Source organism: Canis lupus, chromosome 19, assembly GCF_048164855.1.
Source record: "Canis lupus baileyi chromosome 19, mCanLup2.hap1, whole genome shotgun sequence".
Taxonomy (NCBI): domain Eukaryota; kingdom Metazoa; phylum Chordata; class Mammalia; order Carnivora; family Canidae; genus Canis; species Canis lupus.
Genome location: NC_132856.1, coordinates 48,170,860 through 48,193,983, shown reverse-complemented (window position 1 = coordinate 48,193,983; position 23,124 = coordinate 48,170,860). Strand labels below are relative to the sequence as shown.

At 41.7% G+C, this 23,124-nt stretch overlaps 1 protein-coding gene across 1 annotated transcript; it reads right to left on the bottom strand.

Moving 5' to 3' along the window:
* Positions 1-12,443: 12,443 nt before the first annotated feature.
* LOC140611345 (olfactory receptor 10H1-like) lies at positions 12,444-13,403 on the bottom strand. Its single transcript, XM_072788133.1, has one exon. It carries the CDS (start codon positions 13,401-13,403, stop codon positions 12,444-12,446), a length of 960 nt encoding a protein of 319 aa, XP_072644234.1.
* Positions 13,404-23,124: the final 9,721 nt, after the last annotated feature.

The window sequence follows — 23,124 nt, the reverse complement described above, 5'->3', positions numbered from 1 at the left end:
GATGCCTGAGTGGCTCAGTGTTTGTCTGCCTTCAGCTCAGGGCGTCAGCTCCCCGCAGGGAGCCTGCTTCTCCCTCTGCCTATGTCTCTGCCTCTCTCTCTGTGTCTCTCAGGAATAAATGAAAAAAATCTTTAAAAAAAATTTAAAAAAGGTTTCCTTGAGGTATCTGTCTGGCTCAATTGGTAGAACATGTGACTCTTGATTTCAGGGTTGTGAGTTCCAGCCCCATGTTGGGTATAGAGATTATTTATAAATAAAATTTTTAAAAAAGCTTTCCTTGACAAAGTTTCTGAATATGAATTTATGGATTATTTTAAAATAGCAATTTATCATAATACTTAATGGACACTAGTTTATGGTGATACTGTTGTACACAACAACAAATGTTATTTAAATGCACAAGCAATAAATTAGTCAAATTAGCTAAAGCTTAAAAAGAAAATATGTTTATTCATGTTTTAGTTGAATAATAAACTATTCATCATTTGTCCTAAAGTTGAATTGAGTTATTCTCTATAACTTGAGCAATAAAAATAGCCCATGATATCATGAAGTTGGAGGTTGTAGGAAACAACTTCAGTCAAAAGTGGGAAATCAAAAAAAAAAAAAAAAAAAAGCGGGAAATCCAGACCATCTTCCTTTGCAGAATGCACACTGCACTGCATATTTCTTGTTACCTGTCATGTACATCATCTCATTATAGTCTCACAATGAAGGATCAAGGCAGATAGATTCACATCCGCTCCATTTGACAGAGGGTCAAAATGGTTGCGTGACTCATCCAACATCATGCAACTTAGTAGGACCAAGTTTCTGCTGTAGATCTTTTGTGAATCCTAGTCCTGGCCACCTAACACTTCACACACCATTTTCCTACAGTGGGTTTTATGGGTTAGAGGACTAGTCTAGCCTCTAACCGAACACTCCAGGATCTGAGAGCCTTTTATCAGTTTTTAATTTTTTAGTTTTTTTTTTTTTTTTAGAGAGAAATAGAGTGAAATGGGAGGAAGGGGCAGAGGGGGAGAGAGAATCATAGGCAGGCTCCATGCTCAGCATCGAGCCCGATGTGGGGCTTGATCCCACAACCCTGAGAGCACCACTTAACTGTAACCAGATCAGATATTCACCCGACTGAGCCACTCAGGCACTTGGGAGCTTTTTATTTTATTTATTTTTTTAAAAAAATTTATTTATTTATTTATTTATTCATTCATTCATTCATTCATTCATTCATTCATATTTTTTTTTATTAGAGTTCAGTTTGCCAACATATAGCATAACACCCAGTGCTCATCCCATCAAGTGCACCCTCAGTGCCCGTCATTCAGTCACCTCCACCTCCCACCCACCTCCCTTTCCACCACCTCTTGTTCGTTTGCTTGGGAGCTTTTTAAACCACAGGTGGGCGATTACAACCCACAAAGCACTGGAGCATGAATCTTTGGGACATTGATGGACTATTTCTACAGATCCAGGGCTACTTCATGATTTTTTAATATATTTGGTCTAGCAGTGAATTCCTTTCACATTAAGCCAAGATGCCTCCTTTGCCTAGCAGCAAAGCCAATCTGGATAAGAATGCAACCTAGCCTCTCTCATTTTATTCATTAAAGGCCAAGTTAGCCTCTGATCCTACTGGTTTCTTTTTTTTTTTTTAATTTTTTTTAAAATTTTTAAAATTTATTTATGATAGTTACAGAGAGAGAGAGAGAGGCAGAGACACAGGCAGAGGGAGAAGCAGGCTCCATGCACCGGGAGCCCGATGTGGGATTCGATCCCGGGTCTCCAGGATCGCGCCCTGGGCCAAAGGCAGGCGCCAAACCGCTGCGCCACCCAGGGATCCCTCCTACTGGTTTCTAAATGGAAAGAGAATCTGGAAGGTGATTGGGTACCCACAATGAGTCAGGCCTGTACTGTCTTCTGCTAAGTTACTGTGATCCCTTAGACTATCAGCTTTCTGAGGAAATCTGTCCATCTTGCTCGTCATCACACACCACCAACGTGATACTTGGAAGATATAATTTATTAATAAATATTTCTTGGGTGAACCAATGTATTTCCTATAATACTGTACTGAAGAAACCAGAATGATGGCATATAATATTTATTATAAGAAACCTCACTTCACTCCAAAGCAGTTGGAGATGGTGTGTGGGGGGGAGCTGTGTTTGAGGTCAGACTGACCCAGGTTTGAACTTGCTTCCCATTTTCCCACCAAATAGATTGACCTCTTACCGATATATCCCACATCTGTGTAAATAAAAGTATATTCAAAGCAGTGACATTTATGATTGGAAAACATAACATTAGATATATCCATTAGTGAAGGATTATTAAACAAATGTTTGTTCCTTCATATTTGGAACACAAAGCAGCCATTAAAACCATTTGATCCTTGGACTTCATCAGTGTCATTTCTCCCTGGGGATCCTATCCAGTATCAGGGCTTTGTGTACACTCTGCACATAGGAGACCCCCCAAATTCTTATCTTCATCCCTGTCCAACTGTCTACTCAATATCTCCACATGGATATCTAGTAGGTATCTCAAACTTAATGTGTCCAAAACCTAACTTTGGAAGTTCTCATTCTCATTCTCATTCTCATTCTCTCTCTCTCTCTCTCTCTCTCTGGCTCTCTCTGTCTCTGCCCCCCTTTCTCTCACACCTCCACACGCAATTCTTCCAGGCTTTCTTATCTCAGAAATCAGTGACTCAATCTCAATTCTCTGAAAATATTTCAGCTCAAAAATCATAAAGTCCTTCTCTAACCATACTACACAAAATAGAAACATCCTGGCTATGTTCTATGTCTCTTGATTTGAGTTACTTGTCTGACACATGCTTATTACCATCCGGCATATATCTGGTTATTGTCCATCTTTGCCCACCAGAATATTGTTTGACGTAGTCAGGAACTCTTGGTCCATTTTGCAAACTGCTATATGCCTACACAGTTTATGGTAAGTTCTCAAATATTTGTTGAGTAAATTAATTTAAAAGAATGATGGCAAGTGAAAGTAACTGTGAGGCACAGTTTTTGTCTATCCAAGCAGATGGATTAAAAATTTTTCAAGTTTGATAACATGGTTGCTGTGGGTGTGGGGAAATTGGCTCTCATACATTGCTGTTTGTGCTTATGCAAGTCACTTCTCCTCTCTAAGCCTACCCTGAAGGAATATAACAGCACCTACCTTCTAAGATAGTTTTAAGACTAAAGTAAGACAATGCTTGTGAAGGGCTCAGCATGGTGCCTGACACAAGGATATCCATAGCAATTAGGATGACTTTACAATTTCAAATTTTGTTTAATGATCTCAGGATCAGAGAGACCAGTGTGAGTTGAGGCAATGACCAATTGGAGCCATCAACTTTGATGTATCCATCTTGGTTATCAATGCTGTAGAAGTAGTAGGACTTCAGTGGAGAGGATTGGGGTCCATTAGGGGACACCACTGGGAGAAGTGAGGCTCCAACTAAGCTTCCTGACCTAGCTTTCTTTGCCCAGAATCCTCCTCTCCTGGAACATCCTCCTCCCTATGGCTCCTAGCCTCCATGAAAGGTCCCCACGACTCATCACCATGGCAACAGCTAATGGCACTAGAGCTAGGTGACCCTGGCTCTCTCAAGAGATAAAAAGATGCTCTGAATTGCAGACAGGGCTGTGCAGTGATTAAGTGGTGAAGCAAAGTGGCATTGGTTAAATCACATCCGATCTCTTGGCCTCAGTTTCCTAACATTAACATAGGTTTAACAATAATGTCACCCCTTAGGATAGTTCTGAGAATTAAATAACATAATCTATGTAGGGTGATTGACTATGACTGGCATGCAAATGCAAATTCCAGTTTTTAAAGATCTGTTCAACAATTATTTGCAACCTTCCGTGTCTCAAATCCCGTGTTAGTTTTGGGAGTACAGAGATGGGTCCATTGCTATTCCCTGTCTTTGAAGGGTTTCTAGGTACTTGATGGAATGACACACAGAGAAATATCAGGGCTCTCACCAATATATGGACCAAGTACTAACAGCCACCAAAAAGGGCATGACTCTCACCAGTGCTACCTAGAAGATACTTGGAAGTTTCTGGAGAATTTTTGGTTGTTACAGCTGAAGGAAGAGGAGATATGCTACAATATCTAGTGCGTGAAGGCCAGGGATGCTGTTCAACATCCTACAATGCACAGAACAGACCCTACTACAAAGAATGAGCCATCTCCAAATGTCAATAGTGCCAATGATGACAAACTTTGTTGTATTTATTCAACAAACATTTATTGAGCACCAACTGTGTTCCAAGCACTTTTTTAGATGCCACTAGGGATACAATGTTAAACTGAATAGACATGACCCCTGATTTCAGTGCTTGTACTTGAGAGAGATAGATATGGGCATTAAAAAAATAATCAGCCTAATGAATATATATGATAAACTGTGATAAATGCTATGAGGAAAAAGAAAGGAGTTGCTATGATAGGAGCTGCTAATAATAGGGATGGTAACATAGTATGGGGAAATCTGGAAAGGCTCTCCTGAGGAGGTGGCATTTAAGGTGGCATGACCTAAACATTTGTAAGACTAGAGGGAGGGTTCCAGGTAGAAGCAACAGGCTGTGCAAAGTTCCTGAGGTCCAAGCATGCCTGGTTTATTACAGAACAACTGAGGAGCTAATGGAGAGGAGCTGGGGGATAGAATTGGAGATGAAGCAGTGATCCAACCACACTAGAGTTTATACTATATCTCAAGAGTATATAAACAGACTGATGATTTTTCAGGTTTTCCTTTTAGAAAGATCCCTTTGGCCTCTGGACAGAGATAGCCTGGGGCAGGGTGGGGGGAGGACGAAAACACCTTTGAGGAAGGAACTGGCAAGGCCAAGGGGGTCAAGGTCAACATTGGAGGAGAACAGAGCAAGAGAAGTAAAGGCAGCAAATTGCATCTCTCAAATTGGCCTTTGCCTCCAGCAATTAGCATTGAAACACTTGGTGGCTCCAATTAGTGCAGGGAGAGAAAAGTCCCCTAAAGTCTGGAGATCTCCCCAACAACAGCCCTTCTCTGTGCTCCAGGTCTTTTAATCACCTCTCTGGGCTCTGGCTCTGCCTTGGGGATACCAAAGAATATGGCACAAAGGGGACCATTAGTAAGAAATGGCAAACAGCTAGGAATGGAGGGGGTGGGGGAACTTCATAAAGTAGGAGCTGAATGATGGAGGGAAGGTGGGACAGGGCCCCTGGGTGTGGGTGTGGGGTCCTGGCCAACACTTGTGAGCAGAGGAGAGAGGGCTGTCTCCACCTCTGTGATGTCAAGGGTCATCACCTAAGACACTCTTGTGTTTACAATGACTTTTTGGCCTATATTCCTATTCCTACTTTCTGTCATCAGATAAGTTAATGATGGCTTCTATTTTTTGGTCTTTTTCAGGAAAAATAAATGATGAACAGCACATCAACATTTTAAATAAAGATGGGATGCAACGGTGTGCTTTCCTAACCCTGCCTCAAACATTGTCCTGACCCAGTCCTTGGAGTTTAGAATACATCACTTATAGAAACGACATGCATTCATTGAGTTCAAATTCTTTGGTTGTTTAAAATTTTAAAAACAACTAATACTAAATAAAGCAACAGAGTAAAAACATAGTTTATTCAAATTTCAGGATGGGTTGACATTGGTCAATCAAACAAGAGTAAGTTGATTTTCTGATGACAACAGGGAGCCACAGTGATACTTCTTGGAAATAATCCGGAAGCCATTTTTGCCATAGCTCTTTCAAATTCAGTCTTTTACCCATTTCCCAGGTCAACCAGTATAGTCCAAGATATCTCTGGATCTGTGACCAGGCAAGCTCTGGCCACACCCAAGATGTGTGCTGGCCACTTAAACGTACCTCATACAAGACAACTCTGAGAGAGGTGGCTCTTACCATCTGGGACTCTTTCTCATTTTGTAAGGGAAGCAAAGGATGTTGCCAAATATTGCTAATTAACTACTTTGAATCTTCTCTCTCTCTCTTTTTTTTGATATTTTTTTATTGGAGTTCAACATATAATATAACACCCTGTGCTCATCCTGTCAAGTGCCCACCTTAGTGCCCATCACCCAGTCACCCCATCCCCTGCCCACCTCCTCTTCCACTACCCTTTGTTCGTTTCCCAGAGTTAGGAGTCTCTCATGTTTTGTCACCCTCTCTGATATTTCCCACTCATTTTCTCTCCTTTCCCCTTTAATCCTTTTCACTATTTTTTATATTCCCATACAAATGAAACCGTATAATGATTGTCCTTCTCCAATTGACTTATTTCACTCAGCATAATACCCTCCAGTTCCATCCATATTGAAGCAAATGGTGGGTATTTGTCGTTTCTAATGACTGAGAAATATTCCATTGTATACTTAGACTACATTTTCTTTATCCATTCATCTTTCGATGGACACCGAGGCTCCTTCCACAGTTTGGCTATTGTGGACATTGCTGCTATAAACATTAGGGTGCAGGCGTCTTGGCTTTTCACTGCATCTGTATCTTTGGGTAAATCCCCAGTGCAATTGCTGGGTCATAGGGTAGCTCTATTTTTAACTCTTTGAGGAACCTCCACAATTTTCCAGAATGGCTGTACCGGTTCGCATTCCCACCAACAGTGCAAGACGGTTCCCCTTTCTTCACATCCTCTCTAACATTTGTTGTTTCTTGTCTTGTTAATTTTCACCATTCTCACTGTGAGATGGTATCTCATTGTGGTTTTAATTTGTATTTCCCTGATGGCAAGTGATGTGGAGCATTTTCTCATGTGCTTGTTGGCCACGTGTATGTCTCTTTGGTGAAATTTCGTTCATCTCTTTTGCCCATTTCACGATTGGATTGTTTGTTTTTTTGTTGTAGAGTTTAGTAAGTTCTTTATAGATCTTGGATACTAGCCCTTTATCTGATAGGTCATTTGCAAATATCTTCCCCCATTCTGTAGGTTGTCTTTTACTTTTGTTGACTGTTTCTTTGGCTGTGCAAAAGCTTTTTATCTTGATGAAGTCCCAATAGTTCATTTTTGCTTTTGTTTCCCTTGCCTTCATGGATGTATCTTGTAAGAAATAGCTGTGGCCAAGTTCAAAAAGGTTGTCGCCTGTGTTCTTCTCTAGGATTTTGATGGATTCTTGCCTCACATTTAGATCTTTCATCTATTTTGAGTTTATCTTTGTGTATGGTGTAAGAGAATGGTCCAGTTTCATTCTTCTGCACATGGCTGTCCAATTTTCCCAGCCCCATTTATTGAAGAGATTGTCCTTTGTCTAGTGGATAGTCTTTCCTGCTTTGTGGAATATTAGTTGACCATAAAGTTGAGGGTCCACTTCTGGATTCTCTATTCTGTTCCATTGATCTATGTGTCTGTTTTTGTGCCAGTACCACACTGTCTTGATGACCACAGCTTTGTAGTATAACCTGAAATTTGGCATTGTGATGCCCCCAGCTATGGTTTTCTTTTTTAATATTCCCCTGGTTATTCGGGGTCTTTTCTGATTCCACACAAATCTTAAGATGATTTGTTCCAACTCTCTGAAGAAAGTCCATAGTATTTTGATAGAAATTGCATTAAATGTGTAAATTGCCCTGGGTAACATTGACATTTTAACAATATTAATTCTTCCAATCCATGAGCATGGAATATTTTTCCACCTTTTTGTGTCTTCCTCAATTTATTTCAGAAGTGTTCTGTAGTTTTTAGGGTATAGATCCTTTACCTCTTTGGTTAAGTTTATTCCTAGGTATCTTATGCTTTTGGGTAAAATTGTAAATGGGATTGACTCCTTAGTTTCTCTTTCTTCAGTCTCATTGTTAGTGTATAGGAATGCCACTGATTTCTGGGCATTGATTTTGTATCCTGCCATGCTGCCGAATTGCTGTATGAGTTCTAGCAATCTTGGGGTGGAGTCTTTTGGGTTTTCTATGTACAGTATCATGTCATCCATGAAGAGGGAGAGTTTGACTTCTTCTCTGCCATTTTGAATGCCTTTTATTTCTTTTTGTTGCCTGATTGCTGAGGGTAGGAATTATAGTACTATGTTGAATAGCAGTGGTGAGAGTGGACATCCCTGTCGTGTTCCTGATCTTAGGGGACTCAAATTAATAGAATCATGAATGAAAGATGAGCGATCACAATCAATACCAAGGAAATACAAACGATTTTATGAGCAGCTGTACGTGAATAAATTAGGCAATCTAGAAATGGATGCATTTCTGGAAAACCACAAGTTACCAAAACCGGAACAGGAAGAAATAGAAAACCTGAACAGGCCAATAGCCAAGGAGGAAATTTAAGCTGTCATCAAAACACTCCCAAGACATAAAACTCCAGGGCCAGATGGCTTTCCAGGGGAATTTTATTAAATGTTTAAAGATGAAACAATATCTATTCTACTAGAGCTGTTCTGAAAGATAGAAAGGGATGGAATACTTCCAAACTTGTTTTATGAGGCCAGCATCACTTTAATTCCAAAACCAGACAAAGACCACCCCAAAAAGGAGAATTATAGACCAATATCCCTGATGAACACAGATGCAAAAATTCTCAGCAAGTTACTAGCCAATAGGATCCAACAGTACATTAAAAAGATTATTCACCATGACCAAGTGGGATTTATCCCCAGGATGCAAGGTTGGTTCAACACTCATAAAGCAATCAACGTGATAGATCATATCAACAAGAGAAACAACAAGAACCATATGATCTTCTCCATAGATGCAGAGAAGGCATTTGACAAAATACAGCATCCATTCCTGATCAAAACTCTTCAGAGTGTAGGGATAGAGGGAACATTCCTCAGCATCTTAACAGCCATCTACAAAAAGCCCACAGCAGATATCATTCTCAATGGGGAAAAACTGAGAGCCTTTCCCCTAAGATTTGAATCTTCTCAGTATAACCCAGGAACCTGGCTTCAAAAGGGGTCACAATTTTTTTAGAGCAAACAATTTGGTGTTTGAACAAGACAATATTTTCTATATTAATACATATATTAATGAAAACCAAAAACAGAAATGCTATAGCCAGTTTTGTTGAGCTTACAACATTTTTCTCTAATTCTCTCACACCGGATATTTCTTCCTAACTGTCCCCCCTCTTCCAAGAATAGCGTATCTCTAGTTCTGCCTCATATTATCAGTGCTTGCTAAAGTTGGTCCCTTGTTTCCAATCCAGGTCTTCAACTCTCCTTGGAACACACTGGATTCCTCCCCTTGTAACCCCTGAGAAATGTATGCTTCTGATCCCCAGTTCCAATTTAAAGAATGTTAGTTTTTCCACTTCAGGGGCAAGAGCTTTTTTTTTTTTTATGTTTGGCAATTTTAGCCTTTTCTTTATTATATTTTTTCTGAATACTAAAGTATTATATGCTTATTTTCATGAAATTATAATATGGAAGTATATAAAGTAAAAAAAGTCACCCCTTCAAAGCGTAATTATTTTTTAAAATAAATTTATTTTTTATTGGTGTTCAATTTGCCAACATATAGAATAACACCCAGTGCTCATCTCATCAAGTGCCCCCCTCAGTGCCTGTCACCCAGTCACCCCCACCCCCCGCCCACTTCCCCTTCCACCACCCCTAGTTTGTTTCCCAGAGTTAGGAGTCTTTCATGTTCTGTCTCCCTTTCTGATATTTCCCACTCATTTTTTCTCTTTTCCCCTTTATTCCCTTTCACTATTTTTTATATTCCCCAAATGAATGAGACCATATAATGTTTGTCCTTCTCTGATTGACTTATTTCACTCAGCATAAAACTAATGGATTTAATTTCTTTATATCTCTGTTTCCTCGTCTTCAAAATGGAACTAATTATATGATCTTCCTTGTGAAGTAAAAGAACCGATGTATGTTAAATCATTTAAGACTATACCTATCATTAGCCATCAGGGAAAATCAAATCAAAACCACAATAAGATACTACTAGAATGGTTATGATAAAAAAGTTAGATATGTTAGTGGTTGGCAAGGATGTGGAGAAAGTGAGACCCTCAACACAATGTTGGTGGGGATGAAAATGGTGCAGTCACTTTGCAAAATGGTCTAGTAGTTCCTCAAATGATTTAACATAGAGTTACCATTTGATCCCTCAATTCCACTCCTGGGTATATACACACCCCCCCGCAAATGAAAATGTATGCCCACGCAGAAACTTGAACATGAATGTTTATTGCAGCATTATTCATTATAGTCAAAAGTCAGAAACAGTCCGAATATCTATCAACAGATGAATAGATAAACAAAGTGTGGTCTATTCCAACAATGGAATATTATTCAGCCATAAAAGGGATGAAACACTGATTCATGCTACCATGTAGGTAAATCTTGAAAACATGCTAAGCGAAATAAGCCAAACACAAAAAGACCAATATTCTATGACCTCATCTATAAAAAAATGCCCAGAACAGGCAAATCTATAAAGATAGTCATTAGTAGCTGCTTAGGGCTAGAGGGAAGGGAGGAAAGAGAGATGGCAGCTAAATGGCACAAGGTTTTATTTGGAGATGATGAAAATGTTCTAAATTGACTATGGTGATGATTGCACGTATCTTTAAGTGGGTGAATTATGAGGTATGTGAAGTATGTCTCCATAGAGCTGTTTCTTTAACAGATCACACCTAGATAAATGCCCCCTAAAATGGGAAAAAATAGAAGTTGTCATCAACTATTAATAACTATTAACAAGGAAAGAAGGAAGATAGGAAGGAAAAAAGAAAGGGACAGAGCGAAGGAGGGAGGAGGGAGAGGGAGGGAGGAGGGAAGGAAGGAAGGAAGGAAGGAAGGAAGGAAGAAAGAAAGAAAGAAAGAAAGAAAGAAAGAAAGAAAGAAAGAAAAAGAAAGAAATAGAGAAAGTTGGTTACTTTTGTTTCCAAATCAAATATCTGACTTTATCTTTGAGCTAAAGATTCTGTAGAGCAGTGGTTTCCAAAGTGTCATCATCAGAGCAGCAGCCTCAGCACCTGAGAGCTTGTTAGAAATGCAGATTTTAGAGCCCCTTCCCAGACTTGTTGAATCAGACACTTTGGAGTGGGGCCCAGCAGCCTATGACCTAACCAGCCATCCAAGTGACTGTGATGTGTCTCCAGTTTGGAGAACCATTACCCCATACCGCATCCCTGTACCTCGCTGGCTTTGTGACCCTGAGCAGGTCCCAAACCTCACTGTGCCCAGTTCTCCATTTAAAAATAAGGCACAGCCCCAAGGGGCTGCCTGACTTTGCCTTAGCACCTCCCTTGAAGCAGGACCCAGCCTGTGCATGTTACCTACCAATATATCTGACTCCATAACACACGAAAGAGAAATGGATGTTTATTGAGGATTGCAAGGGAGTCAGAGAAGGGGAATTTACATCAGGCACTTTTGGCAACCTCATAAACCTTATAAAATGCCCATTTACATGTCTATTCTTTCCTCAAACTTCTTCACCAATTATGGGACCACCACCTCCTTTATGTCCCAGTTAACTACTAGTAACGGGTTTTTCTGTCTCTCCCAACCCTTTCCCTCAGCCCAGACCCCACTTCCTTAGTCCCCTGCCACATCTTTGCCCCATCTGTCTACACAGCTCTTTTCCTCCAAGGAGAAATTCAGATTGCTTTTCTTTCTTTCTGTAATTTGCATCCTCAGGCTGCTCATTCAGCTCAGCTAACAAAGGCAACACATAGGAGGAGGCATCTTTCCACCAACAATGTGAAGAACTAAAAATGAACAATCATTTTCTCCATTAAAAATGCTTTATTTTCTTCAACATGGTGTTCAGAATGAGAGCAATGATGTACCTGAAGCAGAGGACACAATGGTGCCCAATCATAGTTTATATATATTTTGGGCAGAGCAAGCATCTCTCATTTACACATTGTGATAAACTATGCACATAGATTTCCCCACATAGCACGGGGGCATCACCCCCTACTTCACCCCTGCCCTACTCCCAGCCACCCTCAGGCACATGAACCAGGAGGAAGTTGACATACATGATTAATATTGGGGAGGTTGTGACCCCAGTGAATCTGGGAGGAATGAGGTCACTGAGACCAGGTGAAAGGAGAGAAAACAAATATCTAGAATTTAGAGTACTTGCCAGGTAGGCAGGTGGGGGGAATTCACATACAAGAATCATCACTAGAGGCACCCAGGAGGCTTGGTCAGTTAACTGTCTGCCTTTGGCTCAGATCATGATCCCAGGGTCCTGGGATCCAGCCCCAAACATTGGTCTCTCTGCTCATCAGGGAGCCTGCTTCTCCCTCTGCCCCTCCTCCTGCTCTCTCACACACACACACACTCTCTCCTGTGCACATGCTCTCTCTCTCTCTAATAAATAAATAAAATCTTAAAAAAGATCATTACCAGTGAAGCATAATCATTCCCATCTTATCGATGGAAGCCTGAGGGGCCTCTACCCAACACATCCCCTGCCACAAAAGAAGCCACTTCAGGAGCTCTGGGGATAGAGTTTGCTGAGGAAGGTCTTCTTCATGGCGGTCTTCAGTTCCTTGTTCCTGAGACTGAAGATGATGGGACTGAGGAAAGGTGTAAGGATTGTGTAGGTGATGCCCATCAGAGTGTCTCCTTCCAGAGACTGGGGAGCCTTGGGCTTGAGGTAGATGACAGAGGCAAAGCCATAGTGCACGACCACCACAGTGAGGTGGGATGCACAGGTGGAGAAGGCTTTGTGCCTGCCCTCAGCAGAGGGGATCCTCAAGATGGCAGCCACGATGAAGGCGTAGGAAAGGAGGATGAGGAGAAAGCAGCCCAGCAGGGCGGTGATGCACACCAGCCCCACACCCAGGGCCACTATTGGTACATCAGTTCCACAGGCCAGCTTCAAGAGAGGGGGCACGTGGCAGAAGAAATGGTGGATCTCATTGGGTCCACAGAAAGTGAGGTGGAAAACAGCTGTGGTCACCACCAGCCCCATGACTGAGCCACCAGCCCAGGACCAGGCCACCAGGCAGGTACAACCTCGGGGGCTCATGAGCACGTTATAGCGCAGAGGGTGGCAGATAGCCACATAGCGGTCGTAGCCCATGACCGTGAGCAGGAAGGAGTGGGTGAAGCCGAACGTGAAGGAGAAGAACATCTGGCTGGTACAGGCTGCAAAGGCGATGGTGCGGCGGGTGGAGAGCAGGTCAGCCAGCAGGCGCGGGGTGATGGCCAAGGTGTAGAGGATCTCGGAGATGGACAGGGCGCACAGGAAGAGGTACATGGGCGTGTGCAGGGCGCGCTCGCTCCAGACAGTGGCCATGATGAGCAGGTTCCCCAGCAGCGTGAACAGGTACATGAGCAGAAACAGCAGGAAGAAGGCAGGCAAGAGATGGGGCGGGAAGGTGGAGAAGCCCACGAGGATGAATTCAGACACAGAGCTGTGGTTTAGGCCCAAGGTGGCAGCCATCCCTGAGTGGGGAGAGAGTGAAGGTGGCCCGGTGGGCAGGAGCTCCCGGTCTGCGCTGAGCCCATCCCTGGAGGACTTCCTGGGGTGGGGCCCTCACTCTGCAGGCCATGGCCAGTCCACTGGCTGCTCACGATGACCATCAGCACTCCTCAGAGCTGTCTGGGGTTCAGGGAAGATCATGTGCCTCAAGGGCACAGTGTAGGCCCTGGTGCATAGTAAGAATACAGGAAACAATGATAATAATAGTAGTAGTAGTGGTGGTGGTAGTAGTAATAGTAGTAGTAGTAGTAGTAATAATGATAATAGTAACCACTATTTTAAAATCCTGGTGGAAGGAGCTCAGAGTGTCTATTCAGCCACACCTGGATTGAGTCCTCCTTCAGAGCTTGTCAGTGCTTTGGGTCATTTTTCTAAGTAGGAATGGAAAATTAAAGAAAAAAGCAACAATTCAGTCTTTTTTTTTAAGTTATGATGGGGTCACCAATACAAATTTTGGAATTGGAGCAACTTGGTGCTATTTTAAATTCCATCTTTGAAAGGATGATGCAAATCTCACCATCCTTACGCTGGGTTTGCTGCATCATCTCTAAGCTGTCTGCAAGGTTTAGCAAGTAGTATGTGGTGGCTTTTTTTCTCTTTATATAAATCTCTACCATGTTAACCACTTGAGTTAAATAAATTGGAGAAATTGTTTTAAAACAGTGCTTCCAACAACTATACCAACAGCAACATCGGGTTGGTTCCTTAATCTTTTTGAGCCTTAGTTTCCTCATCCCTTAAAGGAAGTTGATGATTAACAATGTCTAGCTAACAAGATTATTATGAAGATTAATAAGATTAAAAAAAGATTAATAAGATTATACAGATAATGCACTTACTAGGGGACATAGAATAGATAAGAGAGTAAACATTGGAGAAGTTAAGGCTGAGAATAGACATAAATGACCAGAATTAGATTCTCTTAAAGTGTAGCAACTTATGGTTGTATCTCTCTTTTAATTAGGTATTTAATACATTTATCTCTTTCATAATTACTGGTGTTTTAGGACTTAATTATGGCACATTATTTAATACTTGAGCAGTTCTATATATATATGTAGATATAGCTAATGTATACTTATATATGGATATTTAATCCGTACAAATTTGTACAAATACACATAGACACATCTACATACCTATTTACTACACCAAAAACAAACAAAAAGTAAAACAAACAAACACTAAGAGCATGGAATTATCACCAGAAAAGACCCTGTGTGGGCCACAAAGCAAGCACAATTGTATTCCTAAGTACCAATATCATAGACACCCAGGTTTCTGATCATTTGGCAATAAAACTGGAAATTAATAAGAAGAAGATATCTCAAAGTTCCCAAATATTTAGAATGTAAATGTCAGGTCGAACCACTTGACATCACCACAGTTACGTAATACTCATTAATCTTCGGGCTAAAAGGAAAAATTAATGAAAAGTTGAAATAACAACCAAATGAAATGGATTGTGTCTTGGGATAGAAAAAGGTTATTAGTGGAGAGTCAGAAAAATTATAGTAAGATCTGTTGCTATGTAGTGTTACATACCAATGATTATTTCCTGGGTCTGAACAGTACTGGGGTTCTGTAAGATCCTGGCATTAGAGAGGGTTGGTGAGGGGAGGATAGGAATTTTCAGTATTATTTTTGTAACTTATGTTTCATAAATTTAAAATTAGTTAATAAAATATTACAAAATATGATATCACTCAAAGTTGCACAAAACCTGTCAACAATCTAGGAATTACTTTAAATAAGAACACACAAGAGCTTCATGGAGAACAATTAAATCTCTACTAGATAGAAAACATGGCAGATCATATAAGTAAATGTATGAAAAGAAAAGACTGTCAGAAAGATGTTCATTCTCCCCCAAATTTAACATACACATGCAATGTAATCTTCTCAAAAATATCCATTGGATTGCTTGAGAGAGATGATAAATTTATTCTAAAATGTTTATGAAAAAATAATGACCCATGAATCAGTCTTGAAATGAAGAGTAAAAGGAGGTGGGTAGAAGGGAATTACCTTCTGAGAAATGGAGACATTCTACAGATTCTTGGAAACAAAGCAGTGTGGGATTAGTGCAAGGACACACAGATGACCAGTGATTCCAAATGCAGACCTCCAAAACAGAGCCATTTGTATATGGTTAAGGTCACACCACAAGTCTTGGAAAAAGATGAATGGTTAAGGGGATGCTGTTGAGGAAAGTATCTGCATACAAACAAAAACCAAAACTCTGTATAAAAACAAAACAAAACAAAAACAAACAAACAAAAACCAAAACTAGATTCTCAATATCCCAACGAAAAGTGAATCAAGATAGATTAATAACAATTGTGACAGATATAAACATAGCTAATGAAAACAAGTGTAATAGGATCTTTGTGCTCTAACAATGGGAAACAAGTTCCTTAAACAGAAAAAAAAAGACACAAACTTTAAATAAAAAAGATTGATACTTTAACATCAGATTTATGAGTCATATTAACAAAGAGCATCACAGATAAAGTTAACAGATGGCAGAGAACAGGAAGCTATTTGCAATATAGGTAAGTTCTGGAGCTCTGCTATATAACCCAGAGCCTATACTTAACAATACAATAGTGCGCAATTAAAAACTTCTTAAGAATATAGGCAAAAAAAAAAAAAAAAAGAATATAGACAACACTATTGTATTCTAAATATAAAACTTGCTAAGAGATTAGATCTTCATTATTCCCAACACAAAAAAGAAATAATTATTATGTGACCTGATAGAGGTGCTAACTATCACTGCAAGGGCAATCATTACAATATATAAATATACCAACTCAGCATGTTGTACACCTTAAATCGATACCATGTTGTTAGTATATTTCAATTAAAAATTTGTTAAGATGATAGATCTCATTAATGTTTTAACTCACAAACATACAGAGGAAGGGGACACAAGTAATCTTTTGGAGATGGTGAATACCTTTATTACCTTGATTGTGGTGATGGCATCACAATTATAGCCATATGTCCAAACTCATTGAAATGTATACATTAAAAACATACAGATTTTTGTATAATATGTATACTTCAGTCAAACTGAAAAAAAACCCCAAACCACTGACAAGAGACCAATATTTAATGAGATATCTAATGAGACCAATCTACAATGAGAACAAAGAAAAATGAGAAAACCAAGGAGAAAAAAGACAGGATCATGATAGAAAGTGGGCAAAGGAGAAAAAATAAGTGGGAAATATCAGAAAGGAGGTCAGAACATGAAAGACTCCTAACTCTGGGAAACAAACTAGGGTTGGTGGAAGGGGAGGTGGGAGTGGGGGTGGGGGTGACTGGGTGGCGGGCACTGAGGTGGGCACTTGACGGGATGAGCACTGGGTGTCATTCTGGATGTTGGCAAATTGAACACCAATAAAAAATAAATTTATTAAAAAAAAAGAAAGTGGGCAACGGAGGAGGGGGGCATGAGAGATTTGCAGCTGAGGAAATGCAATAAGCAAGCAGCAAAGATGTAAGCAGATGATTAGCAATTAGAGGAATTCAATTTAAAATGGCAATACTCTGTGAACACAGTGAGTACAGGCATCCCCTTCCACTTGTTAAGGCAGCAAGACTTAGAAAGCTGGGTCTGCTATGTGTTGACCTAGAGGTGAGATAAGTGGACTGTCGTCACTCGTGCGGGTACTTGGTGGTTCATGGCCAAATTAAGGGGACACTTACCTGAAGTCCCACAAACACTGCTCCTAGGTTTCCATCTGAAACTCTCACACAGCTCAGTGAGGGGACGTGGTCAAGGCCAGTCATTGCAGCATTGTCTGTGATGGCAGAGAGTCCGGGGCAGTCTGCAAGACCCTCACCACCTGGGGGTGTGGAGAAGCAACCTGTGGTGGGCGTGAACCATGAAGCTCTAAATGGCATATAGGAAAAAAACAAACCTGACATCCACATAGCAATGTGGATGGCTCTTAAACCATAGTTCTGGATGAAAAATTAGAAAAGAAATGTATACACACACACACACACACACACACACACTTATATTGATATCTGTATCACTGACAAATATATATATCTCAGTGATCTATACATGTATATCTATGATACATCATTATTACATTCATTGCATACATTTGATGACAAGATTTCAAATACTTACACTGGGGCAGGGCTCACCACGATATCACAACACTGCTTCCACATTCCTCACTCCCTCCCCCAGAAGGTTGTTGCTAAGTGGTATCTTAGAGCCATGGTCAGCCAATGCTTGAATGTCCTAGAATCCCATCTGGAAAATGGACAATTGGGCTAAGTGTCAGGATGGGGTCCTTCATAGAGGAAAGTAACATTTGTGGGCTGACAAGGACCTGGGGGCAGCCCAGCAATCCTGGGGCACTAGTCTCAACAGCCTCCTCTACTTCAAATCTTAGCTATAATCTCTGGCTCCCACTCCCAGCCCCTCTGTGCCATGGCCTACCCCTGGCTCTGGCCTCACACCCTGTCTCCTGGTGCACTGTGTCTGCCCACCTCCCCTTTCAACTCCACCCCTCTGCTGGCTGCCACAGTCTATCCTCTGAGACACACGCACCTTGTGGAGTCATGCCAACCTGGGTTCAAATCCCAGGTCCTCACCCTGTGTTGGGATAAACAGAGAACTGCTCTCATAAGTTCCCTGTGGGGATTTGATGCCAAGTGATTAACACAGAGAAAGTTCTCAAAGAATGCTAGCTGGCATTGTAGTAGTCACTTTTATTGTCATTATTGGGCTGGCTGTCACTCACACTTCTCTTCCAGGTGATGCATATTGGTGCCAACCCCTGTTCTGGGGTAATCTTTGCTCTACACTGTGAATATCTCCTGCCCCAGCACCTACTGCTACTCCCTTGGGCAGCCCATTTCTTCCTATTTCCTGGCTACAAACAGGCCAGGGTATGTGCTCCAAAATGTATAAATGGTACCAAAAAAGGGGGTCTCTCTTGACTCTGTGTCTCTGTCTGGCAGTTGTTCTATGTCACCCTTCTGAGAACAACTCCTCCAAAGTCTACAAGTGACCTATACAAATGTGACTTAAAGGAGGAGAAAGGCCAGGCCCTCATCCTAGCTATAGGCTCTCAGCCAGAACCCCAAGCCTGGGCATACTCAGGCTGGCTCCCACATCTTGTTCCTGTGCCCTTCTTTCACACTATTCAACCCACTCAGCTCTCTCTCCTTATGCACCTGTGTTAGAGACTCAGGACTGGACTCCCAGGAGCATAAGCAAATAGAGCTGAACACAGACACAAGGGTACATGGTTCTGAAATGCACACTGGCAGTGAAACCCAGGAGACACTCAGTCAGGAACAGAGAAACTGTTGCTTGCTCTGCAGCCATCTACTGAGCACGAACCAGGTGCCTGGAACTTGTCTCGGATTGAGATAAGCTAGGAACACATAAACAAGGGCCGTGGTGGGTTGAATAGCACCCCCCTTCAATTCATGTCCCCTGGAAAGTCAGAATGTGAGCTTATTTGGAAACAGGGTCTTTGCAAATGTAATCAAGGTAAGGATCAAGGTGGGATCATCCTGGATAAAAGTGCATCCTAAATCCAATGACTGGTGTCCTCACAGGAATAGGAGGGGACACAGAGAGGGAAGTAGCCTGTGAAGACGGAGGCAGAGGCCAAGCAATGCCTGGGGCCACCAGAATCTGGAAGAAGCCAGGAAAGATTCTCTCCTAGAGCCTTTGGAAGGAGCATGGTCCTGCCAAATCCTAGCCTTCAAAATGGTGAGAGAATAAATTTGTGTTGTTTAAAGCCACCTGGTTGTGGGACTTTGTCACAGCAGCACAGGAGATGAATATATACAAACACAAGTGCACATATACAAACAGTATTCATGGAAGCACACTCAGTGCTGCATAAATGAACACATGTGCACGGTGAGAAACCCAGTGTCACCCTCCTGGCTCAACACCACTCTCCCCACACCTGTACAGAGACCACTTCCTTCCTGGGAGTGGATGCCAGCATCCCTGACTGCTGGGGGTCCAGGCTTTGAGGGAAAGAGGCAGCGTGGGCAATAGGTGGGACCAGATTGCTGGGACTGTAACCCTCCCTCCACCCCATCACCCTCCCAGAGCCCTCCCTCCAGCCAGAGCCTCCCTCTGCTTTGGTTTTCCATGGTCCTCATGCTTTCTCCCTTCCAGCTCCTTTCGCTCTTGCCACCTGTTCCTGGAAAGCACTGCCGGAAAGAGTTCCTCTTCCTTGCTTGCAGAAGACTGTTTGCCTGGATGCCCTGTTTGCAGCCAGGACTGGGACTGCGCCTCCTGCCGCGCGGGGCCAGCAGGAAGCCAGGTGGGAGCTTTATCTCCCTGGCTCCCTCCTCTGTGGTGTGGATTCCCACAGGTCTCTCCTCAGAGCCTGGGATGCAGGATGCCAGCTCCTCCAAGTCCAAAGAGGGTAGGGGGGCCCTGGGAATGCCCCTTCCTCTCTGGATCTTTCTCTCTCCTTCCTTCCTCTCTCCCTTCCAGTCATCCCTGCTTTCTTATCTCTCATGCTCTCTCCCTCCTTCCTCCATCCATCACATCTTCACTGAGCCCTTGCTAAGGAACTTGGTCTGAATCTCAGGACACAAAAATAACATTGCTATAACCAGGCCCTAAAAGAACCCTCAGATTCAGGAGAGGCAGAGCTGAATGCAGACATGTTACACCATATAAAATGCAACAGTAGAACACAATGTATTATAATCTATAGTGTATTGTAATTGCACAGGAGCATTATTTGCTCACTACATTGAGTTTTTTAGTCTATCAACAAATATGTAATAAACTCCTACTATGTGCCAAGCAAGTTTTTCCTTTTTGATACTATTTCAAGTTTTTTCTTTGTTTTTAAAATTAGTGCCAAAAAGGAAAGGCAATATAATTTGTAAATTAAATTACACAACCTGTATCTCATTAACTTAGTAGTTGGAGTCACTTAGTCTTTAGCTGGAACACTATTGTTATGGTATCAAGGAAAAAATGTTATACATGCGATAGGATTGTGCATTTAAAAAAATAGAAACAAACAGTAAAAATGAATTCAAAACATACTGAAACATTATTAAATATGTTATATAATATATACCCATTCATATATATATACTTATGCATATGTATATACATCCATCCTGGTAGTTCTCTTCTCTGGGGAACTCAAATACAAAAAACTCAAAAGAAAAAGAAGCCTTGTGAAGATGTCCCTTTTCCATCTGAAGAAATGAATTCCAGATATCTGGATCCCTGGTGGGTTTTGCTTCATTTAGTTTCTCCACCAGGTCAGCCCCCTGCAATTCAGCATTCTCTCTGATGATGTTCGTACTCGGGTATCCTTATTAAAATGCAGAGGCCCCATCACATGGAGCACAGAGAATGTTCCCGGTGTCCTCCAGTTCATAGTCTACTAACTTTGCTGGGGGGACACCATAAGCCCTGGGCTGGGTACCCACATGGTCATGTGTGTCCTCACAACACACCCAAATGCCTTGCTGCCAACGAGCAAATTCTGTAGCCAGACTGTTGGGACTCCTTCACCTCTGCTAATAGACTTCCAAAGATACTTCCCTTGAGCAATCTCAATGTCCTAAGTCTTCTCCATAAAGAAGAATGGCCTAAGAATCTGGCTTGAAATGAATTTCATCATGAAACCACATAACATATAATGACAGGATGCCATTTCAAGAGTCAGTTTTCTAGGGCTGCTGTAACAAAGGACATAAACCACTTTGGCCAGAAGCCAAAGTCAGGGTCACCAGGTGTGAGTCAATGTGTGAGCAGGGCTGCATCCTTTGGAGGATCCAGGGGAGAATTTGTCTCCTGCTTTCCCAGCTGGGAGAGTCAGCAGGCATTCCTTGGCTCAAGGTTCCCACCTCAGCTACTGCAATCCCTCCTTTCAGTGTCACAACCCCTATTTCTCTGTGTCTGATCCTTCTTGCCTCCTTTTATAAGAACACTTGCAATCATAGCAGGCCCATCTGGGTGATTCAGGGTAACCTCCTGTCTCAGATCCTGAACTGCATCTCATCTGCATGCAGTCCCTTTGGCCAGGGAAGGGAACAGAGTCACAGGTTCTGGATAAGAGCACCTCAGGTAGGACGGATTGGCATGAGTCATTAACACCAATAATTGTAAAATAATGAAATGGAACCCCAGGGTCTCATTGTCGGTGTTGATGTGACAAAGTGTCTCTGTAATTCCTCTGGAGTCAGTGTTTCTCCCTGACTGTGTGAAAAGGTTATGTGCACAGGCTGTACCTGCCCTCTTCCCTGAAAGGTGTCTATTCCTTGTAATGACAGCTGTCTCCTCCTGGTCACAACCACACTTTTCTCTGTGGGCACGGGAGAGAGAGGTGCATTCCTGATCACCAACTGCACACACATGCAGATTGTAATAGATTCCTGCTTCAGCACTTCAGGACACTGTGGCTGGGAACAAGTAATCTCTCAGGTTTGCAGTTTCTGCATTTCAAAAATGTGAATAGTAATAGATGTGGGTCATATCTAAATGTGCAAAAATAATAGTTCATTTTGAACCTTAGAAGAGTAAACGAATACACAGGAAATCCTTCCCACAACATTTGGCAAACAGCAGGCACTCATATGTGATAGTCATTCTTAGGTTTATTATTATAACACATCTCCTTCTTCCTGCAACTCAAATATCTGGCTAGAATTTCAAGTAAGAATTTACACCAACAGAAAGACCCTTCCCTGGATCCTCAGACATATGCTTTCCAAATCCCAGCATGGGAGTCAGACAGAAAAAGTTCCATGTGACCCACCATTCAGATATTGCTTGATCTCCACCAATATTTCACATCTGCATATTAAGGGTACCTATATCCTGACCTCTCTTTTTACCATCTTGGAATAGCACTGTGCCTACAACATAATCCCCTAGATAGATTCAAGGAAACACAGGAATGAGAAATTGCTATTTTACTGAAGATAATGTGGGGAAAAAGGGAATGGGATTTCCATAAGAATTCAGATAACATTCCACTTTTAACATTCTGTATGTTCTTACCTAAGCACTGGACCCTCTCCTTTTTGTCTGTCTGTCTTTCCATCTTTCTCTTTCTCTGCTTCACATTCTGATGTACTTCACTCAACTCAGATCAACATAGAAATCTCTTTAGGGTCCATCCACTCCAAAGACAGTGAGGAACTATAAACAGTCAACGATCTCCTTGGAGACAAAGAGTTTATCTTTTCTTGTGAATTTGTTATAATTAAAAGATAATACTTATACAACACTGGACACAGTGCCTGATAAGAAAAGCCCCAATGTTGATGCTTATTTCTGTTTATCCTTATGGTGGAGAAGGGAAGGTCCTTCCTTGCTCCTCCATTTAAGGTGAATGCCCAGACATCAGTGCCCAGACACATCCATGTGATGCCTCTCCACTAGCCCATAGGTAGATAACACATTCTTAGAAAGAGGTAATGGGATGGAATTCATCACATGGGGTCAACAAGAGACAGAGCCTGTGCAAGAGAGGGGCAAACAATTGGGGGAAAAACAAATACCTAGCTTGCTTCAATACCTATGGATGCATACAACAATTCCTATTCAGTATTTTTATATACTAAATTTCCACAACAATCTTAGGTAGAGTCATAATTATTCCAGTCCTGCTATCATATTTCCTTACCACCAAACATGCTA